Below are 17571 nucleotides of genomic sequence, written 5' to 3'. Positions count from 1 at the left end.
TAGGAATATATCTACCCAAAGAAACTAAAGACCTATATATAGAAAACTATAAAACACTGATGAAAGAAATCAAAGAGGACACTAATAGATGGAGAAATATACCATGTTCATGGATTGGAAGAATCAATATAGTGAAAATGAGTATACTACCCAAAGCAATTTACAAATTCAACGCAATCCCTATCAAGCTACCAGCCATATTTTTCACAGAACTAGAACAAATAATTTCAAGATTTGTATGGAAATACAAAAAACCTCGAATAGCCAAAGCAATCTTGAGAAAGAAGAATGGAACTGGAGGAATCAACTTGCCTGACTTCAGGCTCTACTACAAAGCCACAGTCATCAAGACAGTATGGTACTGGCACAAAGACAGACATATAGATCAATGGAACAAAATAGAAAGCCCAGAGATAAATCCACACACATATGGACACCTTATCTTTGACAAAGGAGGCAAGAATATACAATGGAGTAAAGACAATCTCTTTAACAAGTGGTGCTGGGAAAACTGGTCAACCACTTGTAAAAGAATGAAACTAGATCACTTTCTAACACCGCACACAAAAATAAACTCAAAATGGATTAAAGATCTAAATGTAAGACCAGAAACTATAAAACTCCTAGAGGAGAATATAGGCAAAACACTCTCAGACATAAATCACAGCAGGATCCTCTATGATCCACCTCCCAGAATTCTGGAAATAAAAGCAAAAATAAACAAATGGGATCTAATTAAAATTAAAAGCTTCTGCACAACAAAGGAAACTATAAGCAAGGTGAAAAGACAGCCTTCTGAATGGGAGAAAATAATAGCAAATGAAGCAACTGACAAACAACTAATCTCAAAAATATACAAGCAACTTATGCAGCTCAATTCCAGAAAAATAAACGACCCAATCAAAAAATGGGCCAAAGAACTAAACAGACATTTCTCCAAAGAAGACATACGGATGGCTAACAAACACATGAAAAGATGCTCAACATCACTCATTATCAGAGAAATGCAAATCAAAACCACAATGAGGTACCACTTCACACCAGTCAGAATGGCTGCGATCCAAAAATCTGCAAGCAATAAATGCTGGAGAGGGTGTGGAGAAAAGGGAACCCTCCTACACTGTTGGTGGGAATGCAAACTCGTACAGCCACTATGGAGAACAGTGTGGAGATTCCTTAAAAAATTGCAAATAGAACTACCTTATGACCCAGCAATCCCACTGCTGGGTATACACACCGAGGAAACCAGAATTGAAAGAGACACATGTACCCCAATGTTCATCGCAGCACTGTTTATAATAGCCAGGACATGGAAACAACCTAGATGTCCATCAGCAGATGAATGGATAAGGAAGCTTTGGTACATATACACGATGGAGTATTACTCAGCCGTTAAAAAGAATTCATTTGAATCAGTTCTGATGAGATGGATGAAACTGGAGCCGATTATACAGAGTGAAGTAAGCCAGAAAGAAAAACACCAATACAGTATACTAACACATATATATGGAATTTAGAAAGATGGCAATGACGACCCTGTATGCAAGACAGGAAAAAAGACACAGCTGTGTATAACGGACTTTTGGACTCAGAGAGAGAGGGAGAGGGCGGGATGATTTGGGAGAATGGCATTCTATCATGTATACTATCATGTAAGAATTGAATCGCCAGTCTATGTCTGACGCAGGATACAGCATGATTGGGGCTGGTGCATGGGGATCACCCACAGAGATGTTATGGGGAGGGAGGTGGGAGGGGGTTTCATGTTTGGGAACACATGTAAGAATTAAAGATTTTAAAATTTAATAAAAAAAAAAAAAACAAAAGATCCCAAAAAAAAAAAAAAAAAAAAAAAAAAAAAGAGCAGGCACCAGAAACAGAGAGGAAACAGTCTGTGCACAGGAGAAGGCTGCGGTAGTCACACTGGGTAGAAAGAGGTGACCAGCGGCAGGTGCCCACGTCAGCAAAGGTGAATTCCTTCAGAGCTCTTTCCATGACCAGCGAGAGGGAAATGGAACAAGAAGGGAGAAGCCAGGGAGAGGATTCTATCAGACTGGGTGGATGCCTGTTTTTCTATCAGAAGTGGCCTGTGCTGTGGCAGGTGAGTCCTCCTGCACGTCCATACTCCCATTCTCCATCCTCCACAGTAAAGACCACTTAAGTCATGAGTGCTTTTTGTGGCTCTGAGATTTGGTAGAAATTGTGAAAGGGGATAACTGGTGTCCAGGCTCACACATATAGAAGAGAAACCCCCAGAACCCACAACCTTTATGGTCCCCACAGTTTCAAAATTCCTTAGGGCAGTAAATGAGGGCTCAGAACCATTTTATCTCCATCTCAAAGAGGCCAGGGGGTCCTAGCTGGCATCTGGATCGTATTATCTCTAAGAACTCTGTGAACTGTCACTCATGCCGGCAGGAGTGGATCAGAGGCCTGGTAGAGAGAAGAGGAGAAGATGAGGGTGGTGATGTGGGAGGAACAGGAGACCAGGAAGTGGGGTGAGGAGCTTGAGGGTGGCAGAGCTCCCAGCCTGACCTTCTTAAGACTCCCGATTCATCTAGCATCTTCCCACCCGGACCCAATTCCACTTGCCTTTCCTGTGTCATACAACCAAGAACTCAAAAGGCCTGTTATTTGGGGGTCAGATAAATAGGATGCAGGAGTGTTTGTCCACTTCGTTGTTTCCTGAGTTTTTCCTTAGGTTTTCGAGATAGAGCATGAGGGTTTAGTGAGGGGACAAACTGCACACTTGGGGGGCACCATACCAGCAAACAGATGTCCTGAATCCAAATCCTCTGTGACCTTCAGGAAAATCTGTCCAGAAGGAAAAAGAGAATTTGGTTTAGGCATTCCCAGTCTCCAAAAAATCTAACCCAAGCTCAGTTCTGTTGAATATTGCTTCATAATGGGAAGGGAATACATTATGACTCTTTATCTAAGAACATATTCTTCTGTAAATACAGAAGTGTGTGCACATGGTGACCACAGCTATGTGAAATATGTCTGAGTACGGATGAAGGCAGGAGGAAGCAAGCCAAAGTGAAGACAGCTGCTACGCTTGGGCAAGGAATTATGGCTTTTTGCTTTCACGAAATTTCCCTTCTAGGCTTTTGTGTTAGACTTTGGCAAGGAACTTCCTCTCTGGTGCCTGACAGAAACCAGCAGGAGTCTCTGCCTCACCTCTTCCAGGGGAGTGTCAGAAATTCCAAAACTGCTGAGTCCCAGGTCAGCCAGCGTCTCCTCCAGCTCTCTGAAAAGGCTAGCATATGCTCTCTGCTTGAAATTCTTATTTGGAAGAAGGAAGATGAGTTCTTGACCGATGCATTCTACCAGCTTCGCCTCTGGAACGTGGTGGCGAACCATATCCATCAGTTCATTCACATCCCCTAAGACAAGAAAAAGGCTGACATCAACTGTTTTCCAGAAGCTGGAAGACTTCTTACCCAGGTCCTCTACTTTCTTCTGTTTTGCGTTTGAGGAAGGCCCATCTCCTTTATTAGTAGTGACTCTTGCGGAGGAATATTGCTCCATCATGTCTGTCTTTAACTTAGTTGACCCTGTGACAGGCACTGAAAGGGAGATGGAGATGGAAGCCAACTCTCCCCAAATTATCTGTGTAACCTTGGGGCGCTCACATAACATTCCTGTGCCAGGTTTCTCCTTTGTTTGATTAAATGTTCTGTTCTTTACTAGCTATGGAACATCAGGCAGGTGAAACCATAGTTTCTTCATCTGTATAAGAGAAAAACAGTGGTACCCATATTATTGTTATGTGTGAGGCTTGGATGAGTTAATCTGCAGAAACCACTGAGAATGTTGTGTCTGGCCCATAGATGACTGATAGCTGCTCTTCTTATCATGAACATCATCTCAAGTAAGAAAGCTCTTGTCATCAATGTTGCTCATCCTTAATCACCACAAACCTGAGTCAAAATTGCTTGCATTTTTCTGGTCTGGTGTGTGTGTGTGTGTGCCAAGTTGCTTCAGTCGTGTCCAACTCTTTGCGACCCTATGGACTGTAGCCCGCCAGGCTGCTCTGTCCATGGGATTCTCTAGGCAAGCATACAAGAGTGGGTTGCCATGCCCTCTTCCAGGGGATCCTCCCGCTTCAGGGATTGAACTCATTTCTTTTATGTCTCCCGTGTTGGCAGGCAGATTCTTTACCACTAATGCCACCTGGGAAGCCCCAAGGTATATGGGACTTGACCAAAAAGTAGACCTGGGCCTGGTGACCAAGCCAGATGAGAACCCACTTCCTACATCACACCCCCAGGCCTGGCCCAATGTTTGGAGGACTGCGCCACTTCCCTCGGAGTTGCATCTGCCTCCTCAAATAAACAAAAAGTCCCAGCTCACGGGAAATGCAGAAGGAAATTGAGACACTGTGAAGAAGGACCAGGGGATGGAGTGCAGAAAGCACAGCATGGGGTAAAGGGAAGCATCCAGTATCAGGTATTTACCTGATATACTCATGTGATCAGAATTGAATATTATGCATGAGCATATGTTACTTTAAAATTAAAAATCTAGAGATTTCCCCAGCAGTCCAGTAGTTAAGACTCTGCCTTCTAACACAGGGGGCGCAGGTCTGAATCCTGGTCAGGGAGTAATATCCCACATGCTGCAGGGGATGGCCCCAAATTAAACAAATTAAAGAACTTGTTAAAAATCTAATTAGCATGCATTTAAAGAGATAGTTCCCTAGCATACTGTTCTGAGAAGCAGGTCAAAGGGGAAGAGATTCTGGGCGCCCAGAGCCTAGGTCTTGGGTGTTTTGTGAGTAACACTCTCAGAGTCAGGATCACCCAGTGAGTTCTCTTTTTTCTTTGTTTCAGAAATGACTCATGCGGAGGGATTTCGTGGCTTTCAACCCAAATCCTTCTGCCTAGCCGGACTAGAAGGCTTGTTTTATGTCAAACATGCAAATGAGACTCAATTGTCTACAGTTCCAGATGACTTCATGCAGGGGCTAGAGGGCTCCTCGTGGGAGGAAGCAGCTCTGCCCTGACTGCTCTCCGGGGTCACGTTCATTGTTCTCTGAGGAAGGAAATCGAACCTGAAGCTGCTGGATTCCCAGGAATTGTGTCTTAGATGTGTGTGTCAGCCTTTCCAGAAGTGGTCCTTTAGGGCGGCAGGGGTTTCAGCATCTGGCAAGGGGGTCTGCCAGTGTGTGTGGTTTGCGAGTCTGTATGAGTGGAAAGCCTCTCAAGGAGCTAATGGGAACTGAAATTATCTTCCTTCTCTTATTTGGGGCATAACAACTTACTGTGCTTCCCACTATTCACAGCATCCCTCTTCTATTCAAAGAAAATAAACCTTTATTTAGAAATAAAGTAATAGTTAAAGAATTTACCCCACCCAGCAGGCTCTGTTTGGATATTGACTTTGGTGTGTGTGTGTGTGTTTCACTTCAGTTGTGTTTGACTCTTTGCAACCCCATGGACGATAGCCTGCCAGGCTCCTCTGTCCATGAGATTCTCCACGCAAGAATACTTGAGTGGGTTGCCATGCCCTCCTCCAGGGGATCTTCCCAATCGAGGGATCCAACCCATGCCTCTTATGTTTCCTGCTTTGGCAGGCACGTTCTTTACCACTAGCGCCACCTGGAAAGCCCTAGTAATTAAACATATTCATTTCAAAAAAATTATCTGGAAAGCAGGGAGGGGCCTACAGCAAGGGAGACTAGGAAAAAGACACAGAAATGTTCTAAGAAGATATGTTCGTGTTCATTACAGGTTCTGTCAGTGCCAGAGGGTGAGAGAGTAAATATGATGCAACCCTGGGCATTTCCCCTCAGCTTTTAAGCATAGTGCATAAATACTGCCTTGTTTTCTTGTTTCAGATTTTAGTTAGAAAAATATTTGTGCTTAGGAAACTTTGTCTTTTCTTTAATAAGCAAATACTTTCCCCTTCATTAACTTGGATCAGCACATAGTTTTAGTTTTGTTCCTACTTAGGAATATGGGAAATATGGTATTCCAATTGTGAGGACAACCCCTCCCCCTCCCTTCTCTCCCGCCCAGGCCCCTCCCCACCACCCCCAAACAGGAAAGGATGAGAGGCAGGCGTTAGCAGAGAATAGAAAGAGCTTGGAGAATAGAAAGAGCTGTTGACAAGCACTCTGGGGCCAGGAAGTCAGGTCCTGTATCAGAAATGTTTCCACAGTGAGAGTCTCTGTTTTGCATCTTTCTGGAGGTGGCTGCTGCTGCTGCTGCTAAGTTGCTTTGGAGGTGCCCCTTACAAGGTTTAACACACTGTATCTAATCCAAGGGAGAACCACTCAAAATTAGGAAACTGAGAGAAAATCTGGGAGTGTAACAGGGCTATGCATTAACCCACAGATTTGGCATCTACACCATGCAACCTGACTCTCTGGAGAAGTTCACTGTGAGGGCTGTGCATCGCCGAGGCTCATAGGGCTCCAGCTGGCACCTTTGGAAGACCCTCTCTCCTGATACTGGGGAAAGTGGCTTGGATCCAGGCAGAGGGACCCCAGAAATGCAGGCTTAGTATGGGGAAGGGCGAGGAGTAAACAAAGCCTGGGCTCCTCATTAAAGGGAGAGGGCCTGTAAGCCCAAGACTTCAACTTTCTTTGGGAATGGAGGAGGAGACAAAAACTCAAAGAAGAAGATGAGCAACTGCTTGACCGTGAGCTTGAGAAGCACACAGAGAGTTCTCTTTGCTCCCATTGAAATGCTCGACAGCTGGACACACCAGCAAGACCCAGAGATGATTGCCAGACCAGGACCAAGCTTGAGTCCTTACCGTCCAAGACTTGTTCTGGAGTCATCGGCACAGCACAGGCTGGACACCTGACGGAGAAGCCCTTAGACGCACAGCTGCAGGTCCCCTACAACAGATGGACGGCAGTCATTCCTACAGCGCCCCCTGACGTCCCTGATGCCCACTGCAGTCACTGCCATGCTTTGTGTCTCACACCAAGTGTGGTCAACACATTTTTCTTCACTGTTTTAATCTATTACTTCATCTGAACATTTCAGGGTGTGGCTGTCTGATTTTGTTCCGAGAGTGTGTGAATCAGGCACCGAGAGAACATTGAAGGATTCCTTTGGCTTGTCATCACTTATGTGACAGCTGTAGGTCAGCCCATGTGAGACTTTCGGCTTCTCCCTCTCCGGGGATGCACAGTGGGCTGTGGAAATCTACCCAGGACTGGAAAACCCAGAAGCAGCCAGACACCTAAACTACAGGGCTGAAGGCATAAATAATACTATAATACAATAAAAACAAGCATGACAGGACAACTGGAAGGTGAGCAGTGCCTTTTTAGGAGCCCAAAGCACATTTATCATACTTTATCTCATTTATCTTCACCACATCCCCGGGAAGCAGAGTGGCAATTATCAGCTGCACTTTCTATGTGGAAAAAACCCAACAACAATGAGGAATTAAGGAATTTGCTTAAGGCGACAGTCTGTTCACCTTGAAGCCCACACTTAGACCTGGGATTCTTGATGCGCTGAGGTGGTCTCTGCTAGTTGGCATTTTATTCATATCAACATTTCCAGGTTATAGTTACTAGGGAAGCTTTTTCTTAGCTTTCATTTGCCAATGAAATTTGGGTTTAAATAGCTAACATAAATGTTTGAATGAAAAAAGGAAGCTTGAATAACTACTGTCCTTTCAACAGTGTAAGCTTGCAGAATAAGTCATTCCCTCCCTCTATGTTGCACGAAACCACGTGTGTAGCTTAGGATTCTGGCCTGTAATAATTTCAGTTCTTTAAAGCTAGTTGGTTAAAGGATTTCTGTAGGAGAGTTCAGAATGTTCTTTTATCAAAATCTACAAATGGTTCCAGAAACAAAGAGGTCAGTTCTGCTGGCTGGAGTCTGATTTGGGTAGAAGTGTCTGGAATGACGTTCCTTCTCACCCAGGACAGGCTTTTCCCCTGTACAGACACAAACCTCGCAGCCTCTTCCTTGGCTCTGAATAGTCTTCATCTTGCGCACCAAGGTTAAGTAGAAGCCTGTGCCAAAGCAGTTCTTCAGGAACAGTGGGGTTCCAGAGCAGTAGAGCCGTCCCTGGGATATGATGGCGATGCGGTCCCCGAGGATGTCGGCCTCGTCCATGTGGTGAGTGGACATGATGATGGTTCTGCCTGCAGAGGCAGGGGTCAGGGGAATTACCAGGCAGGCCTGGGTATGGATGGGAGAAGGTGTATAGCAAACTCCATATTCCATGGGTTGCAAAACTGGGAGTTAATAAATAAAAACAAGCATTCTGCAATACAGTCTAGAATATTAGAATAAAAAATACCAATAGGTACCATTTTATAGCATCCTGCATATTGTAAAGCACTATTTTATAGAGTATTTCTTCCTTAGCATAGGGCCTGATGCAAATAAACCACCACGTATGGGACGTATTTATTACTGTCAGTTAGTATCTATTGAGTTCTATAGTATATTCTCCGGGTCATTAAGTGCTACATTTATCATCTCTGCAAAGAACACACACACACACACACACACACACACACACACACTCACACTTACATTCTTTCATACTAGATAGAGATGTCCTTAAAATAAAATGGTAATGAGGATTCCAGGAAGGCAAATACACCACAGGATTAGATCACGCTGTCGCTTTTATGATGGCTCTTCTTGCTGTCTTGTCTGGGTCTGTGCATCTGGTTTCAGGTCCCATTGAGATACTTCCATCCACAACACTGAATATAGGCTCATCACCCTCACACCTGGTTTTCGTAGATAATTCGGGTCCCTTTGTCAAGGGGGAATTTTACTTACAGCTGCTCCCATTGTTCCAGGCAGAAGGGTTTTGGGTTGAGAGAACTTTCTAGAGCATTTTGGGAAGTAGGCTGCTTCATCAGTAATTCCCTGCTTATATTTGGGTAAAAAAACCTCAGGAGGCTTCACTTGGAACTTAGACTCCCCAAGCCAGTAATAGTGCCACATCTGAGGGTAGTCGTGGCTGTTACTACACTGAGCTGCAAGATGCCAGGTGATGTGCAGTGGCCATTACCTGAGCGATACTTCAGGAGCAGGTCCCAGATTGAGCGACGTGAGTAGGGGTCCACCCCAGAGGTGGGCTCATCCAGAACCACCACCTTGGCATCTCCCACGAAGGCAATGGCCACGGACAGCTTCCTCTGCACGCCACCTAGAGAGACAAGGTGGTGGGGTCACGGGAGCTGTGGACGATGTGAAGGAACGGCCCAGGGCTGGCCACATAAGGAAGGTACCTTAGATCTAGCAGCAGCTTCAAGCTGCCTCCTTAGATGTCCACAGTGTTTGGAACCCTAAGTGGTTCAGGCCTTATAATGCACAACAGAAAATCCCTGCCTCCCAGGATCAGACCATGTGAAGACTGTTCTCACATTTTTAGTTCAAACACATAAACCTCAGAGCACATAGAGCCCAGGCTGCTGCAGGATAGTGTTCTATGTAGAAAATAATCCAGAGGTGGGTTTCTCTTAGATGCTCAGAATAACTTTATAGATTATTCCAACCCTTAGGAGCTCTCCTGTTACAAGTCTAATACACACACACACACACACACACACACACACACACACACACACACACACACACACATACATATATACAAGGCTCTGTGCACTGGGAACCCATGGATTGACCATCTGAAGCCCTTTTTCCAATACCAAGCACCTGATAGATCCTGAGCCTCTTCGTTCCTTTTGTGGTGGAGGCCTGTGTCCTCCAGCATGGCTTCCATCTCCAGCTGGGCCTCGTCCCAGGACCTCCCTTTCAGCTGCGCGTAGAACAGGATGTGTTCAGCCACTGTGAGGCTATGGGGATGGAGCGGTGAGAAACACAATGTGCTCAGCGTTTCCACTTGTAACAATTTACCTTATAGAGATGATTAAAGATGAGCACAGAGATTTAGCAATTATGACGCTCATCATGTTGTTGTTCATAACAGAAAAATGAGACAAAATACTGATCCTACCAAAATATCTGACAGCTTAAATAGCACATTATACAATGGAATAGTATGTATACATTAAAAATTATTTTATGGAAGAATACATAACGGCATGAAAAAATTTTCATGATATCTTAGGTTTAAAAAAGCATTAAAATAACAGGTTACTAAATGGTAAGCAGAGTTTTATTCTCTTTTATAATTCCAAATATATGTACAGCTATACATGCATAAGAGAAAGCTTTGAAAAATTATATGTCAAAGTGTTAACAGTGGTTTCCTATGGATGGTGAAGTTACAGGTGATTTTTAGTTTCAATCTATATTGCCTTCCTTCCTGTGATCCCTCCTTCCTTTATTCAGTGACTGTATATAATTTTTTATATAAGAAAATTTGGGAAAAAAGCAACTGAAAAACTTCCTCAAAAGTATTTTTAATGCCTGGCTGAAAAGGAAAACAGGAGCCATGGTCCCCTCTGTGCGTACCCTTGTGGTCCCTGAGAGCAACTTCTGGCAAGTTCTGAGCAAGGGGCCCCAGGACCAGCCACCCTGGCAGAGAGAAGGCAATGCCAGTCTCCTGAGCAGGAAGACCTCAGCATTGAGCATGAGAGAAACAGTCTCATGTTCTGAGGGACCTTCTCAGTGCCAACAGGACAAAGGACCCCAAATGTGGGCAAAGCCGCTGAAGAGTATGGCCTCTGGCCCCAGAGCCAGCACCCCTCAGCTGTGCTCTAGAGAACATGTTAGGGGAGGGCAAGGTGAGGTTAGGGCACCGGGAGGGTCCCGGTTCCTGTTCTGCTTACTGGTGGAACAGGATGTTGTGCTGTGGACACATGCCAAGGCTCTGCCGGATAGCATCCAGGTTGGTTTCAATGTCCTTTCCCCCAACAAGCACAGTCCCGGATGTCGGTGGCAGCAGACCAGTCACGATGGACCTGCCAAAAGCAGGAATCAGTGGCAGAGAGCCTGGCCTTTAGGAACACCTTAGGACAGCAGCCTCCACCCCAGGGTCAATGAGGACTCTCAGTAATTCTACCCATGCCTCTCAGTTTTGCCCAAACCATCACTAGTGGCAGGAACCAACAGGTTCCCAGACAGGGCTTAGCACTAGTGTGTACTCAAGACCCCCAGGAGGGTGAGGACATCTGCCTTCCTTCTGTGCTTCTCTTATGCCCTAGCGCTCACAGGCAGGTGCCGATGGGCCTCTGGGATTTCCAGCTGCAGAATGCTCGCTCATAGCCAGGGATCTCTCCCCGACTCAGCCATCACAGCTCCTGGTGCTGTGGGGGCTCAGTTAACGGTATTCAGCACATGGGTCTATGTTTTGCCTGATGTCACCACCACAAAGTGCTAGGTCTTGGTGAGAAGCCCAAGCATTCAACATGTATTTGTTAATTAGTTGATTGAACCCAGGCCTGGGAATTCTCAGAACAATTTTGGATCCAAAGTAAGAAAAAGCCCAACAGCACTGTTAACTTATTTTTGTGAAATGGGAAATGATGACTCTCACTTCATGGGGTATTTTGTGAGGATTAAATACAATTATTACCTCTAAAGCGCTTAGAACAGTGCTTTATAAAGGAAGTGCTTTCATAAAGGAAGAGTCAAAAATGTTACACTACTTTTATTAAGCGTTGTGTTCCAGCCCCAGGCAATGTTGCGTTTCTCATGCATGAAGTAATATACTTGGGTTTGGGGTCCTCTGACCACATTAGTTAACAAGGAGAGAAATGAGATGCGTCAGTGCTGCTCCTCCCAGCTTTGTCCCTGAGTCAGATACAATCTCAGACTCTCTGAACTTGTCTGTTGATCAACCACTAGAGGGAAACAGAACCAAGTGGAATGGCACCAGCCCCACATTCCATTGGTACTGAACCCGCCCTCAGAGAACATTCCAACGGAGGGTGTACACGGCTGTTCCTTCCTGGGGCTCCGCAAAAAGCCACAGGACTTGATGAGTGCATTCACATGGCTTCCCTGCCCCTTGAAAGGGCCGCCCCTGCTGTTCCTTGGGGAACCTTAGATGGCCGTGTTCTCTTTATGCAGATGGCGCCTGGATCGCTTAGAAAAGCCAGGGGAGTGTCCTGAGCTGAGGACTTCATGAAGAGCCTTCATCTTCCCTGAACTTGGTTTTCAGTTGCTCACCTTTTTATTATTTTGGATCCGAAATTGTTGTGGTGATAATTCCCAGACCTGGGTTCAATCAGTTAATTAACAAACACATGTTAATGCTTGGGCTTCTCACCAAGACCTTGCCCTTTGTGATGGTGACATCAGACAAAACTTGGACCCATGTGCTGAATACCTTTAACTGAGCCCCTAGAGTGATGGGCTTTCTGGTGGCTCAGACAGTAAAGAATCTTCCTGTCCTGTGGGAGACCAGGGTTCGATCCCCTTGGTCAAGAAGATCCCCTGGAGACTGGAATGACTACCTGCTCCAGTATTCTTACCTGGAGAATCCCATGGGCAGATGGGCCTGGTGGGCTATAGTCTATGGGGTTGCAAAGAGTCGGACATGACCAAGCAATAACACTTTCACTGCAGCACCAGGAGCTGTGATGGCTGAGATGCAGAGGGATCTCTGGCTGTAAGTGAGCATTCTTTATGTATCTTTTTCTCCAGAGCTACCACCAACCCTCATAGGCAGGAAAAGGAATGCTCTTTGAAAGTAAGTAGTGCTCTACAGGCTTCTCAGGTAATGCTAGTGGTTAAGAACCCACCTGCCAATGCAGGAGACTTAACAGATGTGGGTTTGATTCCTGGGTTGGAAGATCCCCTGGAGAAGAGCATGGCAACCCATTCCAGTAGTCTTGCCTGGAGAATCCCATGGGCAAAGAGCCTAGGAGGCTACATTCCATAGGGTCACACAGACTTGGACATGACTGAAATGACTAAGGCATTCAGAGGGTAGCCATCTATCAGAAGAGCATGGAAACCAGATGTAGGGAATCCCCTCCATCATTGCCTTGGTTTGCATGTGGATGGGCACAGCATCCCTGTGTGGAGAAGTTGATGCTTTAACTTAGCCTCTAATGGGACTGGGAAATATTTTTCTCAGAAGAGTCACTGAGAACCCATGAGGGATATTTCTTAATGAGTGATAGAGAAAAATCTGGTGGCATAAGATGGCAGAGTAGAAGGACGTGCGCTCATCTTCTCCTGTGAGAACTCCAAAACTACAACTCGCTGCTGAACAACCATTGACTGGAGAATGTTGGATCCCACCAAAAAAAGATACCCCACATCCAAGGGCAAAGGAGTAGCACCAGTAAGACAGTAGGAGGGGCGAAATCACGTTTAGAATCAAACCCCTTACTGGCAGAGATTCTCAGAGGGCTCAAAAAAACCTTGTGTGCACTAGGTCCCAGAGACCCCACAGAGACTGAGCCAGAACTGTGTCTGAGTGTCTCCTGCAAAGGTACAGGTGAGCAGTGGCCTGCCGCAGGGGGAAGGGGCTCTGGGTGCAGCAGATCTGGGTATGGCATAAACCCTCTTGGAGGAGGTCACCATTAACCCCACCATAGAGCCACCAGAGCTTACACAGGACTGGGGAAACAGACTCTTGGAGGGCACAAACAGAAACTTGTGTGCACCAGGACCCAGGAGAAAGGAGCAGTGACCCTACAAGAGACTGACCCAGACTTGCCCATGAGTGTCTGGGAGTTTCCGGCAGAGGCATGGGTCAACGGTGGCCTGTTGCTGGGTCGGGGGCACTGAGTGTGGCAGTGCTTGCATGGGACCTTTTGAAGAAGATTGCCATTACCTTCAATACCCCCACCATAGTTTGGCCTCAGGTGAAACAACAGGGAGGGAACATAGTCCTCAACAGACAATTGGATTAAAGATTGCTGAGCATGGCCCTGCCCATCAAACAAGACCCAGTTTCCCCCTCAGTCAGTCTCTACCATCAGGAAACTTCCATAAGCCTCTTATCCTTCTCCATCAGAGGGCAGACAGACTGAAAACCACAATCACAGAAAACTAACTGATCACATGGACCACAGCCTTGTCTAACTCAATGAAACTATGAGCCATGCCATGTAGGGCCACCTGAGATGGACAGGTTGTGGTGGAGAATTCTGACAAAACATGGTCCACTGGAGAAGAGAATGGCAAACCAATTCAGTATTCTGGCCTTGAGAACCCCATGAACAGCATGAAGAGGCAAAAAGAGAGGACACTGAAAGATGAACTCACCAGGTCAGTAGGTGCCCAATATGCTATGGGAGATCAGTGGAGAAATAACTCCAGAAAGAATGAAGAGATAGAGCCTAAACAAAAACAACACCCTGTTGTGGATGTGACTGGTGATGGAAGTAAAGTCCAATGCTGTAAAGAGCAATATTGCATAGGAACCTGGAATGTTAGGTCCATGAATCAAGGCAAATTGGAACTGGTCAAACAGGAGATGGCAAGAGTGAAGACTGACATTTTAGGAATCAGTGAACTAAAATGGACTGGAAAGGGTGAATTTAACTCAGATGACCATTATATCTACTGTGGGCAAGAATCCCTTAGAAGAAATGGAGTAGCCATCATAGTCAACAAAAGAGTCCAAAATGCAGTACTTGGATGCAATCTCAAAAACAACAGAATAATCTCTGTTCATTTCAAAGGCAAACCATTCAATATCAGAGTAATCCAAGTGTGTGTCCCAGCCAGCAATGCTGAAGTTGAACGGTTCTATGAAGACCTACAAGATCTTCTAAAACTAACACCCAAAAAGATGTCCTTTTTTATTATAGGGGACTGGAATGCAAAAGTAGGAAGTCAAGAGATACCTGGAGTAACAGATAAATTTGGCTTTGGAGTACAAAATGAAGCAGGTCAAAGGCTAACGGAGTTTTGCCAAGAAAACACACTGGTTGTAGCAAACACATTCTTCCAACAACACAAAAGGAGGCTCTACACATGGACATCACCAGATGGTCAATACTGAAATCAAATTGATTATATTCTTTGCAGCCAAAGATGGAGAAGCTCTACACAGTCAGCAAAAACAAGACCAGGAGCTGACTGTGGCTCAGATCATGAACTTCTTATTGCCAAATTCAGACTTGAATTGAAGAAAGTAGGGAAAAGCACTAGACCATTCATGTATTCAGTTCAGTTCAGTTCAGTCGCTCAGTCGTGTCCGACTCTTTGCGACCCCATGAATCGCAGCACGCCAGGCCTCCCTGTCCATCACCATCTCCCGGAGTTCACTCAGACTCACGTCCATTGAGTCAGTGATGCCATCCAGCCATCTCATCCTCTGTCGTCCTCTTCTCCTCCTGCCCCCAATCCCTCCCAGCATCAGAGTCTTTTCCAATGAGTCAACTCTTCGCATGAGGTGGCCAAAGTATCTAAATCAAATCCCTTATTATTATACAGTGGAAGTGACAAATCGATAAGGGATTAGATCTGATAGACAGAGTGTCTGAACAACTATGGATAGAGGTTTGTGACATTGTACAGGAGGCAGTGATCAAGACCATCCTCAAGAAAATGAAATGCAAAAAGGCAAAATGGTTGTCTGAGGAGGCCTAACAAATAGCTGAGAAGACAACAGAAGCTAAAGGCAAAGGAGAAAAGGAAAGGCATACCCATTTGAATGCAGATTTCCAAAGAATAGCAAGGAGAGATAAGAAAGCCTTCCTCATTGATCAATGCAAAGAAATAGAGGGAAACAATAGAATGGGAAAGACTAGAGATCTCCTCAAGAAAATTAGATACCAAGGGAACATTTTCATGCAAAAATGGGTACAATAAAGGACAGAAATGGTATGGACCTAACAGAAGCAGAAGATATTAAGAAGAGGTGGCAAGAATACACAGAAGAACTGTACGAAAAAGATCTTCATGACCCAGATAACCACAGTGGCATGATCACTGGAATGCAAAGTCAAGTGAGTGTTAGGAAGCATTACTACAAACAAAGCTAGTTGAGGTGATGCAATTCCAGTTGAGCTATTTCAAATCCTAAAAGATGATGTTGTGAAATTGCTGGACTCAGTGTGCTAGCAAATATGGAAAACTCAGCAGTGGCCACAGGACTGGAAAAGATCAGTTCTCATTCCAATCCCAAAGAAATGCAATGCCAAAGAATGTTCAAACTACTGCACAATTGCACTCATCTCACACGCTAGCAAAGTAATGCTCAAAATTCTCCAAGCCAGGATTCAACAGTACGTGAACTGTGAATGTCCAGATGTTCAAGCTGGATTTAGAAAAGGCAGGGGAACCAGAGATCAAATTGCCAACATTCTCTGGATCATTGAAAAAGCAAGAGAGTTTCAGAAAAACATCTATTTCTGCTTTATTGATTTTGACTGTGGATTACAAAGCCTTTGACTGTGCAGATTACAACAAACTGTGGAAAATTCTGAAAGAGATGGGAATACCAGACCACCTGACCTGCCTCCCGAGAAATCTGTATGCAGGTCAAGAGGTAACAGAACTGGACATGGAACAACAGACTGGTACCAAATCGGGAAAGGAGTACATCAAGGCTGTATATTGTCACCCTGCTTATTTAACTTATATGCAGAGAACATCATGTGAAATGCCAGGCTGGATGAGGCACAAGCTAGAATCAAGATTCCTGGGAGAAATGTCAATAACCTCAGATATGCAAAGGACAACACCTTTATGGAAGAAAGCGAAGAAGAACTAAAGAGCCTCTTGAAGAAAATGAAGAGGAGAGTGAAAAAGTTGGCCTAAAACTCAATATTCAGAAAACTAAGATCATGGCCTCTGATCCCATTACTTCATGGCAAATAGATGGGGAAACAATGGAAACAGTGAGAGGCTTTATTTTGGGGGGCTCCAAAATCACTGCAGATAGTGACTGCCGCCATGAAATTAAAAGACTCTTGCTCCTTGGAAGAAAAGCTATGATCAACCTAGACAGCATATTAAAAAGCAGAGACATTACTCTGCCAACAAAGGTCTGTCTAGTCAAAGCTATGGTTTTTCCAGTAGTCATGTATGGATGTGAAAGTTGGACTATAAAGAAAGCTGAGCGCAAAAGAATTGATGCTTTTGAACTGTGGTATTGGAGAAGACTCTTGAGAGTCCCTTGGACTGCAAGGAGATCAAACCAGTCCATCCAAACGAAATCAGTCCTGAATATTCATTGGAAGAACTGATGCTGAAGATGAAACTCCAATACTTTGGCCACCTGATGTGAGGAACTGACTCATTGGAAAAGACCCTGATGCTGGGAAAGGTTGAAGGCAGGAGGAGAAGGGGACAACAGAAGATGAGATGGTTGGATGGCATCACCAACTCTATGGACGTGAGTTTGAGCAAGCTCCAGGAGTTGGTGATGAACAGGGAAGCCTGGTGTGCTGCAGTCCATGGGGTTGCAAAGAGTCAGACACAACTGAGTGAGTGAAATGAACCGAAACGACTTAGCATGCAAGCACACACAATGCTCTACAGATGAAGGGCATGTGATGGTAGTGGTCATGACTTTATCACCACCATCATGATAGAAACGCTGGGGATGTTGGGGATGGGGGACCAGCTCACAGCATCAAACACAAGGACGATCCGGTTCTTGCGCCCATGGAACCACCACAACTTAGCTTCCTTGGAAAGTCACTTCAGCTCTCTGGATGTCCCCATCCCTGGCACCAAGGGGGCAATGAACTTACCA

The 17571-nt window shown here is 45.1% G+C and overlaps 1 protein-coding gene across 1 annotated transcript in view; it reads right to left on the bottom strand.

Moving 5' to 3' along the window:
* The window catches only part of ABCA4 (ATP binding cassette subfamily A member 4), a 152478-nt gene that overhangs the window by 49214 nt on the left and 85693 nt on the right, over window positions 1–17571 (bottom strand). Inside the window, exons 20-26 of the mRNA XM_068964606.1 lie at window positions 10733–10864; window positions 9654–9793; window positions 9007–9144; window positions 7926–8119; window positions 6766–6850; window positions 3181–3386; window positions 2766–2814 (exon numbers count right to left, since the gene is read on the bottom strand). Coding sequence (XP_068820707.1) covers window positions 2766–2814; window positions 3181–3386; window positions 6766–6850; window positions 7926–8119; window positions 9007–9144; window positions 9654–9793; window positions 10733–10864 — 944 coding nt within the window. The remainder of the gene's footprint in view (window positions 1–2765; window positions 2815–3180; window positions 3387–6765; window positions 6851–7925; window positions 8120–9006; window positions 9145–9653; window positions 9794–10732; window positions 10865–17571) is intronic.

The sequence above is a fragment of the Capricornis sumatraensis genome, chromosome 2 (genome assembly GCF_032405125.1).
Source record: "Capricornis sumatraensis isolate serow.1 chromosome 2, serow.2, whole genome shotgun sequence".
Taxonomy (NCBI): Eukaryota; Metazoa; Chordata; class Mammalia; order Artiodactyla; family Bovidae; genus Capricornis; species Capricornis sumatraensis.
This window is presented reverse-complemented; position numbering and strand designations above follow the sequence as displayed.